This window comes from Thunnus maccoyii, chromosome 22, assembly GCF_910596095.1.
Source record: "Thunnus maccoyii chromosome 22, fThuMac1.1, whole genome shotgun sequence".
Lineage (NCBI taxonomy): Eukaryota > Metazoa > Chordata > Actinopteri > Scombriformes > Scombridae > Thunnus > Thunnus maccoyii.
This window is the reverse complement of record NC_056554.1, coordinates 23,385,064-23,399,014: the sequence shown is the minus strand read 5'-3', so window position 1 is coordinate 23,399,014 and position 13,951 is coordinate 23,385,064. Positions and strand designations below refer to the sequence as shown.

Genomic DNA, 13,951 nt, shown 5'->3' with positions numbered 1-13,951 from the left:
TCTTTCAGCTCATTGTTTTGGTTTTATGGCCCCCAACTTAACTGTTTTGGTTCACTCTCAGCACTGTCATAGCTTTTTTTTGGGCCACAGCAGGCAGTTGTCTTCAGAGAAAAAGCTCTAAAAAGCCACTGTACACTACCTGCTCAGCACCAAACAACAAACAGACACAGTTAGCTGTAGACTAGCTGGTGAACACGGTGGATCATTTAGCAGCTAAAGAGCCAGATATTTCCCTCAGGAGTTGGTAGAGAGTAAAAACAGAGCTAAAGGAGAATATTGGAGTTACATTCACCAGGTGGACAGAAACACGACTCCAAATGAGTGTTGCTCCATGTCAACTAGATGTGTAAATGAGTGACTGTTTGCTAACACGTTCACAATAACAACTTTATAAGGTGATATTATGTCAGTGATATGACTACAGCTTATTGTGCTGCCCCCAAGTGGCAAAAAACTTAACCTTGTTAGTGCTGGTTTTATGTTTGGGGTTAGGGTTAGGGTTTGGGGTTGGGGTTAACCCTAACCCAAAAATCCAAGAGCGGTTGCTTATTTGTTGATTAGTGGTTATTGGTAAGACTAGTGGAACCAGCTATATATGTTGGACAACTGAGCAGGTCATGGTATTCAGATGAAGTTGTCTTTACAGCCAGTTGGGCCATTAACCTAAGTGAAATTGTAGGCCAAGTATCTGCTCTTTGCTTGGGTGAGGATAGGGCTCTTTAGAGGTGTGCTAGGTCAGAGAAAGTTTCGTTATATAACTCTTAGTAAGACTATTGGAGCTAGATAAGTCAGGATGGCGGCTGGACTGCTGAGCAGGCCATGGCATTAATATTAGGTTGAGTATTTTCCCAATCAATCAATTAGTTAATTAGAGCCCAAGGTGACGTCTTCAAATATCTTGTTTTGTCCAAAACAGTCCACAACCCAAAGACATTCAGTTTACTGTCATAGAAGAATAAAGTAATGAAAAATATTCACATTTAAGAAGCTGAAATCAGAGAATTTGAATTTTTTCCTTAAAAAATGACTCAAAACAACTAATTATAATCAACTAATCATTGCAGCTCTAATTCTAATGATACTGCCTGTCAAACCAGCTGCGTCAACCATCGTAGTTTAGCCTGAGCAATACAATGTAGATGTAAGGCTGGGTCTGCCTTGATGCCGAGTCTGCTCTTTGCTCGGGTGAGGATAGGATTTAAGGATGCTAGGTTAGAAAACGTTTTCTGATATAATTATTTGTAAGAAATTGTCAAGCTAGATAAGTAATGGAGATGACGGCTGGACTACTGAGCAGGCCGTGGCATTAAGATAATACTTCCTATCAAGCCAGTTGGGGCAGCCATGGCAGTTTAGCCTGAGCAGAAACACTGTATCATCTGCTCTTTGCTGGGTGAGAGTAGGATTTAAAGGCAGCTAAAAGATAAGTTAGGTCAGAGCTAGAAGATGGTGTCAACTACCTTGAGGCCCAGTTGATTTATGATAGCACAGCCTAATACCCACTTTAGGACCTCTTTATAGGCCAAAACATGATTTAACATGAATACTGGGCTTCCAGAGGAAAGCTCACCCAACTTTTGGCACATTTTAACTGTGTATTGATAAGTAACTATGAAATTGCCTTATTACGCTGGAGGGTTTTTGTTTTGCTGCTAAATTCTGAAGGAAATCACACCAGCAGCTACCATGACACCTAACAGAGAGAGAGAGAGTATCTGCGGGTGTAGTTCTTCAGAGAGGAAGTGCGCAGATCAAACAGTCTGTCTGTCCACCAGATAGCGGTGGGACAGGATGCAGTTAACACCGTTCTGCTTGATGATGTGTGAGTACAAACTCTGACATTACTTTAATAAATCTCACTAGTGTGCAATGAAGTTCTATTTAAACTTGTCGGATTCTCTCCACATACTGCTGACAGATATTTTAGTGTCTTTTTGAATTAAATAATCATCTTTTCGCTTTATTTCTTCTCTTTGTTGATTCGTTCTTGCATCCCGTGCTATTTTTCTACCCCTCATCTCTTTCTCTCCTTTTTCCCCTTTGCTCAATTCTTTATTTCTTTCCTTATTCCTTTTAATTCTCGCATTCCTCATACCCTTTTCTCATTTTTCATTCTCCTTTTCATATCTCCTGTTTTCTTTCTTTTCACACCCTTTTCTTGCTTTTTGTGCTTTCTATGTGCTCCTTTATACATTTCGAATTTCCTCTGCCTTCTTCCTGTTTTCATCTTTGTCTTCTTTCCTTACTTATTTTACTTTCTTCCTTTCTTTTCTTACTATTTTCTTCCTTATTTTCATCTCCCTAATGCCCATTCTCATCACTTCTATGTTTGCTTCTTTCTTTCCTTCTTTCCACCTGTTATTTGTCTTCTCTTCTTTTCTCCTTCCCTCCTTTTCTTTCAGTTTCCCTTAGTTTTATCCCTTCCTCCTCCATCCCTGCAGTCTACCTGCAGGTCAGCCCTGACAGGTCTCAGTTCTTCAGGTACAACACCGTCTCTCTGAGCTGCGAGGATCAGCTCAACTCCACCGGCTGGAAGGTGAAGAGGAAAACGCTGGACGGCGGAGTCAGAACCTGCTCCTCCGGCTGGGGCTTCACCTCCTCTGGCTCGATCTGCATCATCAGAAACATCTACCCAACCGATACCGGGGTTTACTGGTGTGAGTCTCCAGACGGGGAGCAGAGCAGCGGCGTCAACATCACCACCACTGGTACTGCACACAACACTTAAAACAAGTGGTGATGTTTACTTTCATGCTGGCTTGAGTTCAACTTAAAACCGCATTTACAAATTTTACATCAGAATCCATGTCTGACAAGTTTTAAATCACAAAGTTGAACTTCATCAGAAGCTTCATTTCAAGATCTTACAAGGACATTTGTGGAGCTGACAGGAGCTTTGTGACACTGCTGCTATGTTTCAAAGAAAATATGCAAGAGTGAAAGAGATTAAAACAAAACAATAAATGGAATCCTGCACACTATCAGCACTTATGGGGAATTTATTAGATAGTTTTGGTCAGGAGTTGATTTCTCGTTCTGAAAGAAAATATATGCCAATGTTATGTATGTTAGTGACAAAATATGTACAACTGTAATATAAGATATAAAGCCTAAAAAACAGGAAAAACAGATTTTATTTAATTTATATTTATATTCTGGGGCTCTACTGGAATATCTTTGCATGATTTACAGTTCAAAAAACTTGCAGCCCCTTAGTTCAGCTTCTGTCTGAAACAGCCCGTTTTAGCTCCTCCTCTGATCTGATTGGCCAGCTTCAGGAAGCTTCCTCCGGCTCTGGAGCACTGAAAACTACATAATTTACTGCTTTAGAAAGTTGCAGTCGACATTTGAATGGTGGCAAATGGCAACAGCCAAACAATGTACAGATTTCGTTAAAGTTGCTTATCATTTTTTATGCTTATTGAAACTTAAGAGTTTTGTTTCAGATTGAATGTTGTATTTGAAGTAAGTGAACCCTTGATTGAAATCTCAAGATGAAAAAATAGAATGTCACATTTTATCTGCTATTAGTTTTGAAGTTATTTTAGACTGTAAATCCAACTATTATAACAAATATGTAGTATGTTGGATGTGATTCTGATGTAAAATCACAATTTTTAAGTTGCAAAGTTCTTTTCTTAAGATCGTACTGTGATCCTGGAGAGTCCTGCTATGCCAGTGTCAGAGGGAGCTGCTGTGATTCTGGGCTGCAAAGGTGAGAGCAGCCCCAACCCCAAGTTTATCTTCTATAAAGATGGCCGCCCCATTGGAAAGAGTTCAACAGGAGAGATGACTATCCAGCATGTTTCCAAAACTGATGAAGGTCTCTACATGTGCAGCTCCTCTTCAGGTGTAGAATCAATAGGCAGCTGGCTGGCTGTTGAAGGTGAGATAAATGGTTTCCTTAAAGCTGACTAATGCTAGCAAAAATACTGCACATATGAGAACAACAATGATGAAATGCGAGAGTTTCTTTATTTTACTTACTGGGACAGTTCTTTATCGCATCGTTAAATTTATTTCTCTTCACAGCTTCTCTTCCACCTTCATCTCCAGCTCCGGATGCAGCTTCGTGTTCAGTTTCTGTCTCCAGACTTGTGTGTCACCTGGGGGTGGGAATACCTTACTTGCTGTCCACCATCTTATTGGGACTCATGTACAGAGACAGGAACAGAGGTAAGAACTTTGCTCTGAAACAGATTGAAATGGTTTTAAAAGAAACATCTTAATCTGAGTAAAACCTTCACTGATTATTACTGATGATTAATAATAACTTTAATATAAACGTAGCCACTGATGTTGTTTATCTCCTTCTGCTCACAGCAGCAGCTCGTCCGGAGCCAGACAGAAGAGGAAGCAATGACATCATTATGGAAATAGTTGTGTAGTCCTACAAACTGGTAAAGCAGTTCTGCATCATGTGATGCTGCACTGCAGGATGTTCTGGACATTCAATCTGACCAGCAATATTGAGTTTAATTATCTGCCATATTTGATACTTGACAGCAGCAGATTCAACAGTTCAAGACTGTAGTGATCATCCAAAAAGAGTTTACAAATGCTTATGTTCTCTTAGACATGCTGAACACCTTACAACTACTGACCACTGAATCCTGATTAAATATAAATCATATTTTGTTGTGTCCTGCAATCTTTAAAGACCCCCTCCAGACATGTTTTAAGACACATAAAAGTATTTTTTTTTTTCAAAGTTGGCGACACAAGATCTCCTGCATCGCTGAAGTCCATTCTCAGTGTTTGTGCACTGGAGGCTTCAAGTTCCCGCGTCACACTTGTATAAGTTGCATACTGGACCAGGATTGGCTCCAAACTAGAGAAACTTTTCTCCTTCAGCAGATGAATGTGAAAACAAACTCTGCACATACATCATTCTGCACAGAGAAGAGAACAACATCCAACTGAAGGAGCAAGAAACAAAACACTTTTTTCAAAAAAAATCTAAGCTAGATCTGCAACATCAACCTTATTTCATCCAAAAAAAATTTTGATTTAAGCAATGCAAGTACAAGATATAAATTCAGGCATAAATAACGATAATGTGAGACTAAAAGTAAACTTTCTCATGTTTTTTTCTGCTTTACAAACATCTGTGATTGGCTGTTGAACCAAAGTTTTTGATTGTGCCATGTAAAGGACCAGTGTGTAAGATTTAGGAGGATCTATTGGCAAAAATATTGGCAAAAATGGAATATAAATATTCATAAGTATATTTTAATTAGTGCATAATCACCTGAAACTAAGAACTGTTGTGTTTTTGTTACCTTAGAATGAGCCCTTTATATCTACATAGGGAGCGGGTCCTCTTCCACAGAGTCTGCCATATTGCACCTCCATGTATATACAGTAGCCCAAAACGACCACCACAGGTTCTTCTACATGTTTGGAAGGGGAGAGGGAGGGGAAGAGTTATCAGCTGGTTGCAATCTGCTGCTGCTGCTGCTGCTGTTGTTGTGTGCGAAAAGGAAACGGAGGGGTTGTGAGAGGAGTGTTTGTTTTTAGAGACAGTTCGTGGTTTGGGGTATACACAGTTGTCAAAGTTGTTTTCATCTTGCAAAGTGTTTGAGGTGTGAAGTTTTAGTCCAGGTGCCTACTGTTGTTCTTTGTTTTTTTTTTCCTTTTGACATTTCCTCTCTTTCCAGTGGAAACCCCGAATCAACAAAATGTCAACTTTGCAGGAAATGACTGAAAGAGAATTTACTCAAAACATGAAAGTACGTGCAATTGTGGAACTAATCTGAAAAGGTCAAAACTAAATTGGAAAGGCATCGTTTTAACAGAAACAGATAACTACTGTAAAATTGCCTTTTAGCAGTTTATTCTTTTCTCACATTCTCATATAAATGTTACAATACAGTGCATTTAGTGCCAGAGATTTATTGAATCAGCCTTTTCAGGCTTTCTGTGTGGGTAGATCGTGGTTAGATTATCTGTGCTGAAACTAGATGAGTCTCAATTCTCAGAAGTGGAAACAAAGAGATGTCCCACTTAAAAACCCACAAATAGGCCAACGTTTGTACTAAAAACACGTCCAATTTAAACTGAAAATAATGTAAAATGACTAAAGATTCTTAGAAACATTATCTACATACAAAATAAGTAGCACTATCTGTTCTGGTAAATTTTAGAAATTTAAGATTTTGATGTGGGACGGAGTAAGGAATGACTATATTTTGCATATTTTGTAGTGTGATTTGAAACTCTGGTGGTTTGGCTGCTGAGTGAAATTGTTCTTTGTTGTGTTCTGTGGCTAAAAATATGCAATAAATCTATTGCAAATCTATCACTGTCGCTGTTTTTCCTGGTATATACTGACGTGTTACTAGAATGCAGTGCAACATAACTGGGGCATGATGGTGAAGTGGCCAAATTTTAAACATAAGAAACTATAATTTAATTGATTTTAATTTAATTGATCATTCGTCATCATGTTTGGTTTACTGATTCCAACGCGAACATCAGGTGTACAGCTCCAGACACACTACCAGATCCTCCATCCCCAAACCTAAACAGCGAACAGGTAATTTGTCAGAGCCTTGCATTTAGCATTTTTCTTCTTTTATCACTTAAAATTTGGATATATTAAAACTACTTGGTAAAAGCTCTACTGTATGTGATAAGAAGATCCCTAAACATAAGTATCATTCCATTTCCACCTTTCTGACAATGTCAACAAAAACTGAAAATGTATAAGCTTTGTAAAAGAAGAATTCATGGCAGAGGTGTTGTATTGGGTTGCATTAGAAAGTTTGAGAATTCATGTAAAATGAAGAAGAAATATTTAAGATTCTGCACTATTTCTAGGTCAGCAATCAAATTTAAGCAAATTTGTGGCATTTACCAACCTAACTCCTTTGTACAAAAGGTCAGATTTCCTTCAGTTGTATCTCTTCCATTGAAGCGTTCAGATGACTCTCAGCTGGATTTGATTTACTCATCAGAGGCTCCTCCTGTTGACCCGAGGACAACAGGAGGGTTAAATGGAGGAAGTTTGGAACAACCAGGATGCTTCCTTGAGCTGGCCACCCAGCCAAACTGAGCAATTGGGGGAGAAGGGCCTTGGTAAGAGAGGTGACCAAGAACCTGATGGTCACTCTGGCTGAGCTCCAGAGATCCTGTGTGGAGATGGGAGAAACTTGCAGAAGGACAACCATCACTGCAACACTCCACCAATCTGGGCTTTATGGCAGAGTGGCCCGACAGAAGCCTCTCCTCAGTGAAAGACACAGGAAAGCCCGCTTAGAGTTTGCAAATAAGAACCTTAAGGACTCTCAGACTGTGAGAAACAAGATTCTCTGGTCTGATGACACCGAGATTGAACTGTTTGTTCAGACCTGACATCTAAGTGTCATGTCTGGAGGAAACTAGGCATTGCTCATCACGTGCTCAATACCATCCTAACAGTGACGCATGGTGGTGACAGCATCATGCTGTGGGGTGTTTTTCAGTGACAGGGGCTGGGGGACTGGTCAGGGTTGAGGGAAAGCTGACAGAGCAAAGTACATAGATAACCTTAATGAAAACCTGGTCCAGAGTGCTCATGACCTCAGAGTGGGCCGAAGGTTCACCTTCCAACAGGACAATGACCCTAAGCACACAGCCAAGACAACACAGGAGTAGCTTAGGGACAACTCTGTGAATGTCCTTGAACGGCCCAGCTAGAGCCCTGACCTGAACCCAATCGAACATCTCTGGAGAGACCTGAAAATGGCTGTCCACCGACGGTCCCAACCCAACCTGACAGAGCCTGAGAGGATCTGCGGAGAAGAATGGCAGAAAATCCCTAAATCCAGGTGTACAAAGCTTGTTGCGTCATACCCAAGAAGACTTGAGGCTGTAAACGCTGCCAAAGGTGCTTCAAGTACTGAGTAAATGATCTGAATACTTTTGTCAATGTGATATTTCAGATTTTCCTTTTTAATATGTTTGCAAAAATGTCTAAAATCCTGTTTTTGCTTTGTCATAATGGGGCACTGAGTGTAGATTGATGGGAAAAACTAATTTAAACCATTTTAGCATAAGGCTGCGACATAATAAAAAGTGAAGTTGTCTGAATACTTTCTGAATGCACTGTATATGTGTCATTTCTGGGTTAATTTGTGTGTGTTTTTGTTCTGCTTTTCTGCAGAGGTTTGACTTCCAGTGTGAATTCAGGATGTGGGTAGATGTCTGGCTGAAAGTGATTCAAAGGAACAGAGACAGCATCCAGACAGGATGGAGATCACACCGCTCTGCCTCTTGATCTGTGAGAAATTTTACTTTTTGTCAAATAATTCCTCTACAGCTTTTTTTTTTTTTTTTTTTTGTCCATTTGTAGCCTCTCAATTTATTTATAACATTACACTCTGCTAGCAAAGTTGTGATTTGCAGCACAGGGAGAAAACGTGCCTACCAATCTATAAAATGTTATGACTAAAAATGTCTTTTAGCGACATGGGAAGATTTTTGACTTTGATCTCCAGCTAAAATCATTCCAAAAATCACAGTTTGCTTGCAAATTCGTACACTTTAAAGGCAAATATCTCTGCTTGGAGTCCAATTCCAAGCTGCAAATATACAATCTGCAATAACTGGCTGGTAAAATAGAGAAATCTTTTTTCTCCCACTTTCTATCAGTTAATCTTTATTTTAATGTTTTAATATTGTAATTGAAAGATTAATGCAACCATATTGCTGTTATTGAGTACTTTCATGTCAGTTTTATAAATTCACTTTTCTTACAAAGATTACAACGATATAACCTTAACCATAGTTTATTTGCCATAACTGTTGTTTCAATGGACATAAATAATTTTAAAACATTTGCATTGAATATTATTTTGCTGAATTGTCTAGAATCAATATTCTGCCTGTCGATATAGATATTGCACTGTTTTACCACCTGGAAATTACTGAGAGGTCATGAGTAACTTAATAAAAGTTTATAAATACTTTTATCCTTTTGAAATCAAAATCTAATGACCATTAAAATGTTCATAATATGTCACAGGGTTGCTATTACAATTATCTTATACTTTCTGTGGTCAGCTGATGGCACAAACAACAGACAGCAAACATTTCATGATATTCCAGCAAATCTTGCCAAATTATACACAGTATATTTCCCTTATGAGGCTAATTAACAGGTCGGGCATCTGAATTACACTTAACCTCAGTATCTGGCTTTGTAGATCATTTTAGACTTTATTTGTCCAGGTTTTGAGCTACCTGTCTTTAAGATGTCTGCCTCCACACCAATACAATACAATGCATTGAAAAATTATGTTCCAGAAACAGTATACTAATACAGTACTCCTCACTATGGAAAGTTTTTTTGTGGAAAATAATAGTAGTAATAATTATAGTATCCAGTAAAAAACTGCTCTGGCCTCGTAAAACCAAAGTTCTCTGAATGGCTAGATAACACTAGGGGTATGTGAGAAAATATATATTTTGTATGTGTGAGATGATCGCTGGTAAATTAGATTTACATTTTCTGAAAATAAAATGATTACAGGTCTCTAAAGCAGCTCACAATCATCTAACATGCATTAAAGATGTTAGATTTGGATGAAAGAGCATTTTAAATGCATAGTATAACATTAAACTCACATCACTGTCATTCATCTCTAACACCTTCAAGTGGTTGATGGTTTCACAATGTGATGTCAGAACAGCAGCAGGCTGACTCGCACAGTTCTGACCACATCATAGCTTTTTATAAGAAAGAACACATAAGGTTTTCTGATAACAAACAACAACAACAGCATTTCAACTTGATTGTTTCAAAATAGCATCTAACATCTCCTGTATGAACCCGCAGCAGCCACACTGATCATCCATCCTGACAGAACTCAGTTCTTTCAATATGAGTACATCTCTCTGACCTGCGCAACGCCAGGGAACTCCAACGGCTGGACAGTGAAGAGAAACACTTCCTCTGGGTCGTCTCATTCATGTGAGGTCAGCTGGGGTCGCTTAAATGGGTCCACTTGCACCATTAGGGGTGTCTGCACGTTAGACAGTGGACTGTACTGGTGTGAGTCTGAGCGTGGGGAGTGCAGCAACGCTATAAACATCACAGTGAGCAGTAAGTTTGCAATGCCAAATTTTCTCGCAGCTTGTGTGTGGAAGTTAAAACTTTAACATTCTGTCATAAACTCTGTATGCAACGTTAAGCCATGCCGTCATCTCTGCCCTACAAAGCCCAAACACATTCAAGTCAGTCAAAAATGATTTTGTCATGTTTTTTTGCCATATAAAAAATGATAACCCACAGAAATGTACTCCGGCTTGGTAACATGTGGGCTACTGCTTGTTGGAAAAACTATTAACTTAATTTAAAATTAGCAATGCTCCAATATGAACATATGTCCTGCATTGAAAATGTCACTTGTTAAAGTGTGAAGCTACAAGTACTCATAATGCAGAACAACAACACTTACTGTTCCTTTTTTTTAGTTTCAGTTTTTAATATCAGTTGTTTTCATGGGAATTCACAAAAGACAGAATGTTTGCTTTATCTTTACACTATTTATAAGACAATAGTGTTGATATTAGCACTGACACAGAACAGTCTTTTCTTTAAGAAAAATATCTGCAACTAAGGATTGAAAAACAAAGGAAACGATCATTGGTCATTTTTTTCTGCACTTCAGTTGGTGTTGTGATCCTGGAGAGTCCTGTACTTCCTGTAACAGAGGGAGATAAAGTGACCCTTCGCTGTTCCTACAAAGAAAGATATGCAGAGAGCTCAACTTCAAATTTCTCTGCAAATTTCTACAAAGATAGTGTTTTCATCGGGACTCAGCCTGCGGGACAGATGACCCTCCACACAGTGTCCAAGTCTGACGAAGGCCTTTACAAGTGCAAACATCCCACAAAAGGAGAATCACCACAGAGTTTCCTGGCTGTGAGAGGTGACGATATTCTTCTTTAAATACAGCATGTGTATAAAAGGAGGTCAGCTCCAGTGTTTAGTAATAAACATTTGTCTTTGACACTTTCTGGTGTCTTCATTGGTCACTTGACCCTCACTTTGCAGGCCATAGCAGTTTCTGGAGACTCTCCTTATATTAAAACCCCACAACTAATTATTGCTTTGGGTTATTTTTCTAGTTTGTCTTTCTAGTTATTGGTCTGACACATGTTGCAAAAAATGTATTTGACGCATCTCTCTCAGTGTGGCATGCAATGGACTTACAAGATCTGAGTTATCGCCAAATATTTATGTGCCTTTATTCTCTTTCAGTCATGCTATTTTGTGAATATTCACATAGTACTACTTGAAAATTTTGAAAAATCACTCAATTTTTTCTGATGTTCACTTTCTTCCTCACAGTTCAGGACTCAAGCGTCCCTAACACTCCTCCTCTCAGGCTGGTGTGAACCATCCTACTCTTCATCCTCTTCATTGTCATCTTCATTGTGTGTATATACATGTACTGAAGGTGGTCTCGAGGTAAGAACATCTCTGAAAACCCTTAAAATAACAGAATATGGTAACCCTTTCAGTCCCTGTATTTTATCCTAATTTTATTTGTGCCCCTCAAACTCTTATAATAACTTCAGATATTGATGTTGTATATTTTTCATTTCAGAATATCCAGAACTATTAAAAAATGGAGAAATATTTGACTTGAATAATTATACTCAAGATTTATGATGAATTATAAATATGTAGAATTGAAGGTTGCCTAGAAAAAATCTATTACAAAATGCACTGAATTAGAATTCTGAAGGTGTCGACTGTCAAAGCTCATTTTAGGACAGAAACACAAGCAATCTGTGAAATCTGGGAAGTTTTATATTGAAACTGAAAACTGTCCCATAATCAATAAAAAAGAGGTGAAACTTGACAAAGTACAAAAACATTTAACTCAAAAGTAAATTTCCCTCAAGTCAAACCTGCCACTGACCTTTCTGATTTTATAGAAGTCAAGAGTGAACAGCTAGAATATAAATAGTTTGCTGAAGCATCATAACCAATAAAGAACACAAGCAACTATTCAGTGAAGTTTTATTTACAGTTTCTTCATTCAGAAGAACAAGAAACAGACAAACTTTGATGAACACATTACTCTTGGATTGCCGTACTTACAAGGAAGAGTTGACAATAATTGTGAAAGCTCATTTTGCTGGTAAGGACCGGGGCTATTGATATGTTAGTTGACAGTGAGATAGGTCTGTTGGTTTGTGTGCAGGACTCACCAAAACATTAGACGGGATGCCGACTTTTGGCTGGGACTGAAGTTTATTCCTGTATTGACATTGATGTTTCTGTTGATCCCCTCCACAGGGGGTCAGAGGTCGGGGTCAACCATAATGTTTTATTTCAGAAATTGATGAATTCAAGTCTTAAAATGAGAAGTTGAATATTCTTCTAAACTACAGAAACATTGTTAGCATTTCAGCCTGTTGAGTTCAAATTCTTCAGAAATCCATTTCTTCTTCTATACTTTGAAGACTTTCTACATGCTGTGTACTGGTTCTAGAGGACGAGTCACATGGGTATAGGCCATACGTGACCTGTATCACGAAGCAAGTTCAACTTAGTCTGACTCTCTTTGGGTCACCTGACTTCACTGAGCCTAACACTGGTGATCCTGGATAACCAGGACCATGAAGCTGCTTATCAATTATCTCTGTGAACAGGCAGAGTTCTTAACTACAAGCAACATCATCAGCACCATGAATAAAGTACTTCATATAATATGAGATTAAATGTGATAGCTGCGCGAAAATCAGCAATTCTGGCAGCAAAATGTGATATTCAAGGAGATGAAATGTAAACAACATAATCACACAACTAAATCAGGATAAGAAGCTGTAGAAACACTAGAAATACTTTAAAAATATTAAAAGTAAGGCTATAAGTAAGTGTGGGAATTATTATATGTCTTGTGTTTATGTGTCTTTTTAAATATGTTTGGCATTTTCCAACATGGTCGTGTTTCTGAACAAACTATTATGATGCATATTAAGAATGTAAGACTGTTTCTGCTGCCAAAGCAGACAAGAGATGTGGCATTTATAATTCACTGAGCTAATCAACAGCGTTTGGATTATTTTTCTAATAAATGACAAAGTGTAAAAGCAGAGAAACTATCAGGAATCCCTTCAGTGATGACATGAACTAATGTTTAAAACCAGAATATAAAACCTGGAACAGCAGGTGATTCTACTAACCTATAAAACATTTAATGTCACTTTATTGTAAACTTTGTACTTATGTCCATGTAGGCATCATGTAGGAATAACGACTCTGATTATTTCCAGTGATTTTACTGGTCATTAGTCAGACTGTTAACTGACTTTGATCTGATCGTCTGAAGTTGCCCTGCTGAAGAGCAACACAGGTTACCATGGTGATTGTGATACCAAGAAACCAGTGAGAGAGAGTCAGCTGACCCACTTGTTGTGAAACAGGAGCTGTGGTTGTGGTTGACAAGGTTAACAGCAATGGAGCCGGTTGTCACAGCAACATAGGTAGGAATCAGGAAGTGAAAGGACAGCAAAGCTAAAAGTTCATTGTGCATCAGCGCCCTCTACCAGAACCTCAGGGTCAGTGACAGCTCGTCAAAATGATGACATGGTAGACATGCAGAGGCTGTTTATGTGGAATTAAAATATAGTTTTAAAAAAATGAAATTCAAATGCCTCCACTACAGAAAGACTTTCTCCTCTCTGGTTTTCTTGCAGCTCGATCTGAAGCAAAGAAGAGAGCTTCTGATCATCTCGAACTGGAGTGATGACTTCTGTTTCCTGCCTGTTTATATGCACACCAACATTCATAATTATGATTATTCTGATAATCTCTCATTGGGAGGGCGGCCTTAAAGAGACAGGAGCTGAAACAGCCTGTTTCAGACTGAGGCTGAACTGAGGAGCTGCATAACTACTCGATAGATCGACTGGCATAAAAAAGAAGACAAATATTCTTTAGGTCTGGTTC

At 38.6% G+C, this 13,951-nt stretch overlaps 2 protein-coding genes and 1 long non-coding RNA gene across 6 annotated transcripts; 2 read left to right on the top strand and 1 right to left on the bottom strand.

Annotated features, from left to right (window-relative positions):
• The first annotated feature begins 1,745 nt into the window (after nt 1–1,745).
• On the top strand, nt 1,746–4,779 carry LOC121889723 (Fc receptor-like protein 5). 2 transcript variants are annotated; one of them, XM_042401911.1, is made up of 5 exons: nt 1,746–1,822; nt 2,403–2,708; nt 3,644–3,886; nt 4,033–4,176; nt 4,327–4,779. In XM_042401911.1, the coding sequence occupies exons 1-5, from the start codon at nt 1,792–1,794 to the stop codon at nt 4,386–4,388; spliced, it is 786 nt and encodes a 261-aa protein (XP_042257845.1). In that variant the 5' UTR covers nt 1,746–1,791; the 3' UTR covers nt 4,389–4,779. The 2 variants fall into 2 exon arrangements, with proteins under 2 accessions (XP_042257845.1, XP_042257844.1); XM_042401910.1 differs by having other exon boundaries at nt 4,324–4,779.
• On the bottom strand, nt 3,786–7,012 carry LOC121889812. 2 transcript variants are annotated; one of them, XR_006093636.1, is made up of 4 exons: nt 6,864–7,012; nt 5,283–5,393; nt 3,988–4,190; nt 3,786–3,877 (listed from the first exon to the last, which is right to left on the bottom strand). It is a non-coding gene; the product is annotated as an uncharacterized LOC121889812 (long non-coding RNA). The 2 variants fall into 2 exon arrangements; XR_006093637.1 differs by having other exon boundaries at nt 3,988–4,151.
• A 1,139-nt stretch (nt 7,013–8,151) lies between these two features.
• Nucleotides 8,152–13,923, top strand: LOC121889768 (Fc receptor-like protein 5). 2 transcript variants are annotated; one of them, XM_042401995.1, is made up of 6 exons: nt 8,152–8,263; nt 9,821–10,087; nt 10,656–10,916; nt 11,339–11,458; nt 13,276–13,591; nt 13,699–13,923. In XM_042401995.1, exons 1-4 carry the CDS (start codon nt 8,233–8,235, stop codon nt 11,383–11,385), a joined length of 606 nt encoding a protein of 201 aa, XP_042257929.1. In that variant the 5' UTR covers nt 8,152–8,232; the 3' UTR covers nt 11,386–11,458; nt 13,276–13,591; nt 13,699–13,923. The 2 variants fall into 2 exon arrangements, with proteins under 2 accessions (XP_042257929.1, XP_042257928.1); XM_042401994.1 differs by lacking the exon at nt 13,276–13,591.
• Nucleotides 13,924–13,951: the final 28 nt, after the last annotated feature.